The sequence below is a fragment of the Entelurus aequoreus genome, linkage group LG27, assembly GCF_033978785.1.
Source record: "Entelurus aequoreus isolate RoL-2023_Sb linkage group LG27, RoL_Eaeq_v1.1, whole genome shotgun sequence".
NCBI lineage: Eukaryota > Metazoa > Chordata > Actinopteri > Syngnathiformes > Syngnathidae > Entelurus > Entelurus aequoreus.
This window is the reverse complement of record NC_084757.1, coordinates 18,854,941-18,867,046: the sequence shown is the minus strand read 5'-3', so window position 1 is coordinate 18,867,046 and position 12,106 is coordinate 18,854,941. Positions and strand designations below refer to the sequence as shown.

Here is a 12,106-nt window from a genome sequence, read left to right as displayed (position 1 = left end):
GTTAACTAAAACATATCTTTCATAAATAAGTAAATATAAATTATATATATGAATGAGGTAGATCCCCACGACTTGATCAATTGAAAAGTAGCTCGCCTGCAGAAAAAGTGTGGGCACCCCTGATCTAGAATGAAGGAATCGAGGAAGCAGCTCAGGAGTCGATCATATCAACATTTGCACACAAGCGCATGAACACGGCGCCACTATAAATAGTTTGCATTAGCGCTTATTACAACAATTGTTAGGAATGCTCTTCATAGCGGAGGCTCTGGATCTTTCTGTGTGGAGTTTGCATGTTCTCCCCTTGACTGCGTGGGTTCCCTCAGGGTACTCCGGCTTCCTCCCACCTCCAAAGACATGCAACACTAAATTGGCCCTAGTGTGTGAATGTGAGTGTGAACGTTGTCTGTCTATCTGTGTTGGCCCTGTGATGAGGTGGCGACTTGTCCAGGGTGCACCCCGCCTAGGCTCCAGCACCTCCCGCGACCCGAAAGGGACAAGCGGTAGAAAATGGATGGATGGAGCTAACAAGTAGTGATGGGTCCGGCAACACCGATGCATCGGCGCATGCGTCGAGCTCATAGAGCGATACCCTGTGTCGGTGCGCGTATCGCTTTTAGAAAGTCACGTGACCGAACACGAGCTGTTTTGGTCACGTGACCGCTCATGAGCTGTTCTGGTCACGTGACCGCTCATGAACTGTATCGCACTGACGCCTGCGCGCCAAACTGTGTTTATTAGGAAGCGGCGCAATGCGTGTTGTTGACGAACACCATTAGGGCCGCTTGTTGTCACTGTCACTCAAAGTTGCATTTCAAAATTACACAGAATAAATGTGTTTATTTTGTTTAGAATTCAGATGGGTTTGATTTGGTGCGCGGCATATATTGGCTGTGCGGCGCACGGTGTGCGCGGAGGACACTTGAGCACTGCGCGATTGCGCAGGCGCGCACCTTAGAGGGAGCGTTGCTCACAGGGCACAGAGGAGGCGTCAGTGCGATACAGTTCGCGTATCGGTCACGTGACCAAAGCAGCTCATGATCGGTCACGTGACTTTCTAAAAGCGGTACGCGCACCGACACAGGGTTTCGCTCTATGAGCTCGACGCATGCGCCGATGCATCTTTTTCAACTTAAACAAGTTGAAAAACTTATTCGGGTGTTACCATTTAGTGGTCAATTGTACGGAATATGTACTTCACTGTGCAACCTACTAATAAAAGTCTCAATCAATCAATCAATCTGTGAGGACCCATCACTACTGTTAGTAGAGAAGGTACAGGAATGACGGCGTGGCGAAGTTGGTAGCGTGGCTGTGCCAGCAATTGGTTACTGGGGTTCAATCCCCACCTTCTACCATCCTAGTCATGATACATGTTCACATTATTTGACTGTATCTAAAAAATATATTTTTATTTAAATGAAGATATGAAATAATCCTAAATGAAATACAATGACTTGGTTTATATTATTGTATATACTAGGTCATAATATCAGTGTCAGTTGAGTCGGTCCATAGGTTGCCTGTAGGGATTTTTAATGTCCAGCAGATGGCAGTATTTAGTGACACAGTATCGACACAGTATCAATACAGTTTTGCAATGTGTCGAAACGCTTCATGAGGCCTCATCAACCCATCACTACTAACAAGAAAGAATTGCAAAACAATAAGTGAAAAATGCCACAAACCGTGAAATTTCCTCGGAATACCAAGATGCCAAACATTTGGTATGATCCCACAACCAAGAAAGAAAAGAGACTGGCTTAAATAGCCCTCCAACGCCAGGTGAGACAATCAACGCAAACAAGCCGCAGGTGATGAGTGAAGCGCTCAGAAAGAAAGTAAAGCTAGGGCAAACAATACAAACAAAACGGTAAGTGGAACCAAAGTAAAAGCGTAAAACAGGAACTGAAGCCAAAAACAAAGGAAAAACACCAAAAAACTAAAACAAAGAATAGCCTGGCCTAACAGGTCGTAACAAACAATATCACTAATATTTGGTTATTATTCAAAATGCGAAATGTAAATTGAGAATTGTTAGTGCTTTTTGGATGGTTATTTCCAGTTTTTTGGGGGAATAGAGAACCTCCCATTAAGCAGACTTGTATTTCATTTTTATTTACGAGATAAAATGCATTAAAAAATATATACATCCGTCGTCATGTCTTTTATAATGATTGTGGATAGGCAAAAATCCCCAAAAAGTGCAGCTTTAAATCGGTTCCAGCGTCTAATTGTTCCCATCAAAATAAACAAGGCAATGTTTAAGTAACATGCTTAACGTGTAGAAGTAAATTAATATTAATAGGCTACAGGGCTCCAGTTATGTATTATTTAATAATCGCTCTATCAATTTGTTTCTTCGAGTAATCGGATACAACTTTGTTGATTTAGGAAAAAAAGTTGACATAAACAAAAAATGTTACCTTTAATATAACATTTATTCTTTTTATCTAAAAAAACGCACATCATCAACATTTAATTGCTGCAGCAGTGCAGAAACTATGTCCGTGTATTTACATTTCCTGGCACTCTAAAAAGTCTGGATTGTATCCATTTGTAATGGTTAATGGTAAATGGGCTATACTTGTATATAGGGCTGCAACTAACAACTAATTTGATAATCGATTAATCTTTTGATTATTACTTCGATTAATCGATTAATAATCGGATAAAAGAGACAAACTACATTTCTATCCTTTCCAGTATTTTATTGAGAAAAAAAACAGCATACTGGCACCATACTTATTTTGATTATTGTTTCTCAGCTGTTTGTAAATGTTGCAGTTTATAAATAAAGGTTTATAAAAATTTTAAAAATAAAATAAAAAGTAGCCTCTGCGCATGCGCATAGCATAGATCCAACGAATCGATGACTAAATTAATCGCCAACTATTTTCATAATCGATTTTAATCGATTTAGTCGATTAGTTGTTGCAGCCCTACTTGTATAGCACTTTTCTACCTTCAAGGTACTCAAAGCGCTTTGACACTATTTCCACATTCACCCATTCACACACCGATGGCGGGAGCTGCCATGCAAGGCCCTAACCACCACCAAGGAGCAAGGGTGAAGTGTCTTGCTCAAGGACACAACGAGGTTGGTAGAAGATGGGGATTGAACCAGGAACCCTCAGGTTGCTGGCACGGCCACTCTCCCAACCGCGCCACGCCGTCCCCTTATAATAGAGTTTGAATCATTAAAAGAAGCAACACAATATAAATTGAAGATTTGTTCTAATTGATTAATCGTCACACTTCTTTTTTCTAAAGGAGAAGCTTTAACAAGGTGTGTTAAGAGGAGTTTGATGAAATACGCAGGACTCACGTTTAAAGCAGTAATCGCTGTTCCCATACTTTTGACCAGTGTGACTGGTAACTTCTTTTTACACTTGCGTGACAATTAGGGATGTGACGATATGAAAATTTCACATCATATTTATCTTGACCAAAATTATCACTGTTATCCATATTATTGGGGTATTTTTAAATATGCTTAAAAAGCACATATTCACATACTGAATTTTTTTTACCTAATATATATTTTTTTTATAACAAAGATAAAAAGACATTAAGGGAAAAAAAAACATTTTTCATGTTTTGTGTTTCTGATGCCTCACAGATAGTATTTTAGTCTAAGTAGTTCATCTGTTTAAATGGCTAAGCTTTTTTTTAAATTTTTTATATATATATATTTGCTTGTACTGTAGCACTTTAAGATTTATTTGAATGAAAAGTACGCAATAAATAAAATCTGTTATTATTATTTATAACTTCTGGCGGATGTTGTGGCGTCCTACTTTGTTCAGCAGTCCCTACACGCACCGTAAAAACACCTCCATGTCATATTCCTCTCAGTATAGAATGATCAGTCTGTTCTAAGAGCGCACAGCTTGTAGGTTTAATGTGCAAAATTGAGTATCTCAGTTTCTCAGACAGCAATGTGTTTACCGGTAAGTTTAGATTGGGTATGTTGTTTCTTAACGGGGAAGATGCAAGAATGTGAGCACCCTTTAGGAAAAAAATAGGAAGATTGCGGAAAAAAAAAAGGAACATTTATTTCAGCACAAAGTCCTGCCACACAAGCCCTGAAAGAACATTTTGAAAATCACAACTACATTTTCTGCAATTGGGTGCATTTCTACACTATATTTTACCTTTACATTTATTGCACAGGAGCTCTGGGCTTTTGTCTTTTTGATGGTTCCCTCTTGTTTTCATATGTTTTTTTACCTTATTTTTGGGGACTTTTTGACTATGTTTGTGGCCCAAATCTGATTTTTTTTTTAAATCAGATTTTTTCCAGCTGACTGTTTACGCAGCAAGTACAATGTGATCTTTATCAGACTCCAGTGTAAACATTCACAAGCCCCAATGTGGCCTCGACGTCAACTCCATGTGCAGTTTGATAAAGAGAAAACAAAGGAAGTTCACCAGATTTCGCAAATGAACAAGGAAGTCACTACTACTACTACTAAAAAATTAAATAAAAGTCGCCACTCCTTAAAAATTAATGTTTTTAACATGAAAATAAATTAAAGTAACATAATGTATGAATGGATATATATACCGTATTTTTTGGACTATAAGGCACACTAAAAATCCTTTCATTTTCTCAAAACTCGACAGTGCGCCTTATAACACGGTGCGCTTAATGTACGGAATAATTTTGTTTCTGCTTACCGACCTCCAAGCTATTTTATTTGGTACATGGGGCGGTATAGCTCGGTTGGTAGAGCGGCCGTGTCAGCAACTTGAGGGTTGCAGGTTCGATCCCCGCTTCCGCCATCCTAGTCACTGCCGTTGTGTCCTTGGGCAAGACACTTTACCCACCTGCTCCCAGTGCCACCCACACTGGTTTAAATGTAACTTAGATATTGGGTGTCACTATGTAAAGCGCTTTGAGTCACTTGAGAAAAGCGCTATATAAATATAATTCACTTCACTTCACATGGTGAAATGATGAGTGTGACCAGTCACACATAAAAGATACATGACGACTGCAATATGACGGCAGTCACACATAAGAGATACGTGTAGACTGCAATATGACTCAAGTAAACAACACCAACATTTTATATGTTCCATTGAAAATATAGAATATTACACACGGCGCTCAAAAAAATGTTTGGTATCGGGACAACACTAGTACATATTAGTGCAATGTTTTTCAACCACTGTGCCGCGGCACACTAGTGTGCCGTGAGATACAGTCTGGTGTAGAGCTGGGCGATATATCGATATACTCGATATAAAGCGGGTTTGTCTCTGTGCGATATAGAAAATGACTATATCGGGATATTCGAGTACACATTCTCACGCAGTTTTTTTTAGCTGCGGGCATTACACTACAGGCTCTTTTCACTCTTTCTTGTCTCTCCTTCTCACAGAGACATAAAACAAGCACACATTCTTACATACGTCACATGTGCAACGTCACACGCTCCCGCGGAGCAGACAGGTAGCGACATGGTAACGATAGCTGTGATGTTAATGGTGTGGTGCGAGTGGTAATACGAGAGAAAGAAGGTGCGAATCTGGTAACAAATGAAGGAAGAATTAATTCTCAAGAAAAACAGCACGGGGTCCATTGTCTGGCGGTGGTTTGGCTTCAAGCGGGAAGATGTTGAACAATTATGCGGCAAAAGCGTTGCTACAAAAAGTAGCACCACTGCTAATTTGTAGCATCATTTGAAAAGTCACCTGCTAGAGAATAAGGAGTGCTTGAAACTCTGCATGTCAACATCTCTGTTCGGTGCCACACCAACAAAATGCCGAAGCAACTATTTCGAAATCAACACTGTATGAAAAAAATAGTCAACAACAGAAGGAGATAACGTCCACAGTAACCTATCACATAGCGAAGGACATACACTATTTGATTTCTTATTATGCAACTCATTTTTATTTGACACTTATTGAAATATCTTGTGTGACATCATGCACAAAAGTGCACTTAATTTGTTTTAAACTATTGTAGTGGCGTTCTGTACAAAAAGTGCGCTTTAATTTAGTGTTGTTTTGATATGTCATCTTAGTGACATCATGCACAAAAGTGCACTAATAGCTTGTTTTAAAATGTCTCTGACAATCTTGCACTTTCTGTTTTGAAATGACATGAATGTTTGTGCCACTGCTTAATAACTGTTTAATAAATACAGTTTTGGTCAATTGACTTAGTTGTGATTTCCCTCTCTGCATGAAAGTTTAAAATAAGAATATATTAATGCAGTATGAAGAAGAATGTTTTAATGTAGACACATAGAATTATCATACTGCTGTGATTATATATCGTGTATCGTGACATGGCCTAAAAATATCGAGATATTAATAAAATGCCATATCGCCCAGCCCTAGTCTGGTGTGCCGTGGGAGATTATGTAGTTTCACCTATTTGGGTTAAAAATATTTTTTGCAAACCAGTAATTATAATCCGCAAATAATGTGCCGTTGTTGAATGTCGGTGCTGTCTAGAACTCGGTAGAGTAACCATGTTATTCTCTTCCATATCAGTAGGTGGCAGTCGGTAGCTAATTGCTTTGTAGATGTCGGTAACAGATCGTGTGAGATGACGATGGTTTGTCGTAATCACAATATGCAGGCGACAGCGGGAGGCAGTGTGCAGGTAAAAATGTGTCTAATGCTTAAACCAAAAATAAACAAAAGGTGAGTGCCGCTAAGAAAATGGATTAAAGCTTAGGGATGGCTATGCCGAACAAAACTAAAACTGAACTGGCTACAAAGTAAACAAAAACAGAATGCTGGACGACAGCAAAGACTTACAGCGTGTGGAGCAGAGACGGCGTACACAAAGTACATCCGTACATGACAATGTCCCCACAAAAAAAGATAGCAACAACTTAAATATTGTTGATTGCTAAAACAAAGCAGGTGCGGGGAATAGCGCTCAAAGGAAGACATGAAACTGCTACAGGAAAATACCGACAAAACAGGAAAAGGCACCAAAATAGGAGCGCAGGACAAGAACTAAAACACAACACAGGAAAACAACAAAAAACTCAGAATAAGTTCCCACTTCTGACACTGTACTTACCATGAATTGATTACGTGGACCCCGACTTAAACAAGTTGAAAAACGTATTCGGGTGTTACCAGTTAGTGGTCAATTGTACGGAATATGTACTGAACTGTGCAATCTACTAATAAAAGTTTCAATCAATCAATGAATCAAACGGAGTCATGTGACAGGTCGTGACAGTACACCTACTTTGAGACAAGAGCTATAGTGATGCATGCTTGGTTATAGTTTCAATTCATATCCAACAATTGCGAAAACTACTTTTTATTGTCTACTGAGTATTGTTTTTTAATGATTTCTGCTGGTGGTGTGCCTCTGGATTTTTTCAACTCAAAAAAATGTGTCTTGGCTCAAAAAAGGTTGAAAAACACTGTATTAGTGCATACAAGTACCAGTTAATGTTGAAGGTTAACAACAGATTTATATAGCAGGCGGTGTCCTAAATGTGACTATGTTTCATGTCAAGTGGGGGCAAGTGGGTATAATGCTAGCCCCAAACTCTTTACTCTATGTACGCCCCTGCTCGTTAAAACACCGCCATGATTGATTGATTGATTGAGACTTTTATTAGTAGATTGCACAGTACAGTACATATTCCGTACAATTGACCACTAAATGGTAACACCCGAATACGTTTTTCAACTTGTTTAAGTCGGGGTCCACTTAAATCGATTCATGGTACATATATATACTATCAGATATATACTATCATCATAATACAGTCATCACACAAGTTAATCATCAGAGTATATACATTGAATTATTTACACTATTTACAATCTGGGGTGTGGGATGTGGAAGGGGGGGGGGGATGTAGGTTTGGTTGATATCAGCACTTCAGTCATCAACAATTGCATCATCAGAGAAATGGACATTGTAACAGTGTAGGTCTGACTTGGTAGGATATGTACAACAAGTAGTGGACATAGAGCAGGGGTCGGCAACACGCGGCTCTTTGATCAGTCTGATGCGGCTCCGCTGCATACTTGCCAACCCTCCCGATTTTTCCGGGAGACTCCCGAATTTCAGTGCCTCTCCCGAAAATTTCCCGGGGCAACCATTCTCCGATTTTCACCCGGACAACGATATTGAGGGCGTGCCGTGATGGCTCTGCCTTTAGCGTCCTCTACGACCTGTCGTCGCGTCCGCTTTTTCGCCATACTAACTGCGTGCCGGCCCAGTCAAATGTTGTATGCGGCTTCTGCAGACACACGTAAGTGACTGCAAGGCATACTTGATCAACACTCATACAGGTCACACTGAGGGTTGCAATATAAACAACTTTAACACTGTTACAAATATGCGCCACACTGTGAACCCACACCAAACAAGAATGACAAACACATTTCGGGAGAACATCCGCACCGTAACACAACATAAAAACAACAGAACAAATACCCAGAATCCCTTGCAGCCCAAACTCTTCGGGCTACAATTTGGTTCTCTGCCAGTGGATAATTTAAGTTCGGCGTTTTGTTTTTTCATTACTACAAGGAGGACTTAAATAGACATTAAGTATTTTACTTAACCTTCAACCCGACGTCTTTTTCAGAGTTTTTGATTGATTGATTGATTGAAACTTTTATAAGTATTGCACAGTACAGTACATATTCCGTACAATTGACCACTAAATGGTAACACCCGAATAAGTTTTTCAACTTGTTTAAGTCGGGGTCCACCTTAATCAATTCATGGGAGTTAAAAGGGTTTTGTTGCATGCAGAAATTTTATTTCATTTTCTCTGCAGTCGTTCATTGATTTCATAAATGTAACCCATAATAGTTTGTTTATACATAGCACAAAGCACACAAAAAACTTTATACGCAGTGTTATTTCATTTTAAATTTCAAAAGAGTTTTGTGGCTCCCATTGTTTTCTTTAATTTGTGAAACGGGTCAAAATGTCTCTTTGAGTGGTAAAGGTTGCCGACCCCTGACATAGAGAGAGAGAGAGCTCAGAAAGCATAATAACAAGTACCGTATTTTTCGGACTATAAATCGCTCCGGAGTATAAGTTGCACCGGGCCGAAAATGCATAATAAAGGAGGAAAAAAACATATAAGTCGCACTGGAGTATAAGTCGCATTTTTTGGGGAAATTTATTTGATAAAACCCAACACCAACAATATACATTTGAAAGGCAATTTAAAATAAATAAAGAATAGTGAACAACAGGCTGAATAAGTGTACGTTATATGAGGCACAAATAACCAACGGAGAACGTGCCTGGTATGTTAACGTAACATATTATGGTAAGAGTCATTCAAAAAGCTATAACATATAGAACATGCTATACGTTTACCAAACAATCTGTCACTCCTAATCGCTAAATCCCATGAAATCTTATACGTCTAGTCTCTTACGTGAATGAGCTAAATAATATTATTTGATATTTTACGGTAATGTGTTAATAATTTCACACATAAGTCGCTCCTGAGTATAAGTCTCACCCCCGGCCAAACTATGGAAAAAACTGCGACTTATAGTCCGCAAAATACGGTATCTACATTTGATTATTTACATTTGATTATTTACAATTCGTGGAGGTGGGATGTGGAAGGAGGAGGGTGTTAGTTTAGTTATCGATTCATCCCCAGTCTAAATCTTCCGTTAACTAAACCCTCTCAAATAACCCTAATAAGATGAGTCAAGCAAGTGGTTTAATGTGCGTATAAATACATGGCCAGTGGACATAAAAGTATATACTGAAAAATGAGAATAATCCTCATTCAATAATCTTCACCTGCTGTCCACATCCACTCAGCTAAACTAGCAGCTATCATAGCTAAGCAGCGCATTGCTAGCTACTAAAGATGACTGGCAATACATTCACCGTGGAATTTTATTAAAAACCGAAAAAAGGTCCGACGAAACAAATAAATGATATGAGTTATTGTTGGTGTGAGGAGTGTAAACCTACCCATGTCTGCCGCGTCCATTCCGTAGCTAACGCCAACCACCGTGTCAGCATCATCGGATGCTGTGGCCCCGGACAGAGGACTCCCGTCCCCGTCCCCGGCCTCCGACAACCCGACCGCTCCCTCGGCTTCCATTCAGCCTTTCGGAGGCGTGTGGCAGGGGGGGAAATAGGTAAGCGACGATGCCGACGAATCCGCTATCTTATATTTGGAAAACAATCACACCGGAAGACATGTTATCCGCAAGGGTGTCTTCATTGGCGGTTGGAGACAGCGGCCCATTCCGCACTCTCCTCTCGGCTCGACTGCACTGCTCGGCTGCGGCGGAGGAGCTCAAGCTCCGCTGACTGCTGGTACAGTGTGGGGCTCAGTGGCGCTTTCTGGTGGAGGAGGGGGAAACTGCAAGCCTAGATGCTTTAGATTAGAAAATTAACACTTTCTGGCTTGTTTATGTGAAATGTGACAGAACATTAGGCAAAAATAAATACATTTGACGTCATCTATAACTTTTATGAACTGAGCATCCAGACAAATATTTTACTATATTGTCGATACATTATGTGCCATGATGCATCAACTTTATAATGGCATATTATTTTTCTTTTGACGAGTAATTGTTTTTTAAATGTACACTGAAACAGTAAAATACTACATAATTATTTTAAAATTCCTTAATTGAATTTATTCCATACAAATATTATATGATATGGTTGCTTGTAAAATTAAGAAACTTTATTATGTGCCATCTACAGTGGCATATTATTTTTCTATTTGAGGAGTAATTATTTTTTAAATGTACACTGAAACAGTAAATACTACATAATTATTTTTAAATTATTTCATTTAATTTAGTCCGTACAAATATATGATATTGTCGCTTTTAAAATTGAAAAGCTTTATTGTGTGCCATCTATAATGCCATACTATTTTTCTTTTGAAAGGTATATTATTTTCAAAATGTATAATAAGACTTTAAACTACTACAGTTTTATTATAGTATTTTCTATCATAGAATTTCAATTAGTCTAACACTTGATTTTATAAAAATGTGATTAATAAATGTTTTGTTTTTTTGGTACAGAAAAAGATTGGATTTTTTAGTCTGAAGGCTCAATAAAAATATCAAAATTAGTAATGCGTAACTATTCCCTTCATTAAAATATCACTTAAAAATGAGCCAGTGTGTGCTAAATATTACTTTAAAAATAGGGAAAATAATTTCAAAGATGCACAACCTTATTATTTTCAAATTGCTTAATTTTTTCATATAACTTCTATGTATTTAATTTAATTAAAGATATAATTTTGGTGTATTTTTTTATTTATGCACTTGTAGTAATACTGTACTAAGAACTTTAATACAATTTTTAGATATTTTGGTATATTTATTTATGGACTGTATTGAATATGTTTTTTTTTTGTTTTTTTGTTTTATTTTACTGCAATATGTGCTTAACCATTCTATAAAATCTGATGGCTACTCACAATCAATTATTTAAAAAAGTGTACAAACCACAAACAATATTTCCAGATAACAATGTTTTAGTGATCTGTTAATCCCACAGAGAATAAGATTAGTATAAATTCCAGTGTTGTTATGAAAACTATGATCTTTCTCCCTTTCTCCCTGGGCAGGTGCATGAATAAAAGTTCAGTAATCCTCCCCGGTAGGTTTGCACGCCATTTTTCCATCAGGTCTGCCCTTTCCGTTGAGCGGGTTTATGGCCAGGCCGTCACACGTCCGGGTTGAACCAAAACTTTTATCCAGTGATGCTCAGAGAACCAGAGAACAGATATCGCATCATTTAGGCGTCCAGATAGGTAGGAAGATCCTGCTCCACCACCTAGAAGGAAGATGTTGATAATCGATAGCGTATTAAATTCATCATGATGAAGAAAGTAATGTTTGAAAATGTACAAGATTAAGAAAAAAAAATGTAAAAGGCTTTAATACTTACACTTGGATCATCCATGGGTCCGTATCGCTTCACCACCTGACCTTCTTTGTTGATCAAAAACTATGAAAAGAAAACTTAGTATTTTAATGTTGTATTTCATTATATATATTTTTTTAATTCAATTACTTTCTCTAATATAGTGGGAGCTCTAAAGTAAAACACCCTAAACATGGTAAGTAGTATATGCGGAGA

The 12,106-nt window shown here is 38.3% G+C and overlaps 2 protein-coding genes across 6 annotated transcripts in view; both read right to left on the bottom strand.

Moving 5' to 3' along the window:
• pip5k1ca (phosphatidylinositol-4-phosphate 5-kinase, type I, gamma a) overlaps positions 1–10,723 on the bottom strand; it is an 81,561-nt gene extending 70,838 nt beyond the window's left edge. Inside the window, exon 1 of one of the 3 annotated variants that reach the window (XM_062039314.1) lies at positions 9,959–10,723. In XM_062039314.1, the coding sequence (XP_061895298.1) occupies positions 9,959–10,091 (133 nt within the window). In that variant the 5' untranslated portion in view covers positions 10,092–10,723. The remainder of the gene's footprint in view (positions 1–9,958) is intronic. The other 2 variants (XM_062039315.1, XM_062039316.1) reach the window with 2 other exon arrangements.
• A 757-nt stretch (positions 10,724–11,480) lies between these two features.
• The window catches only part of gpx4a (glutathione peroxidase 4a), a 22,771-nt gene continuing 22,145 nt past the window's right edge, over positions 11,481–12,106 (bottom strand). For all 3 annotated transcript variants that reach the window (XM_062039321.1, XM_062039322.1, XM_062039323.1), the window contains exons 6-7: positions 11,915–11,974; positions 11,481–11,800 (exon numbers count right to left, since the gene is read on the bottom strand). In XM_062039321.1, coding sequence (XP_061895305.1) covers positions 11,762–11,800; positions 11,915–11,974 — 99 coding nt within the window. In that variant the 3' untranslated portion in view covers positions 11,481–11,761. The remainder of the gene's footprint in view (positions 11,801–11,914; positions 11,975–12,106) is intronic.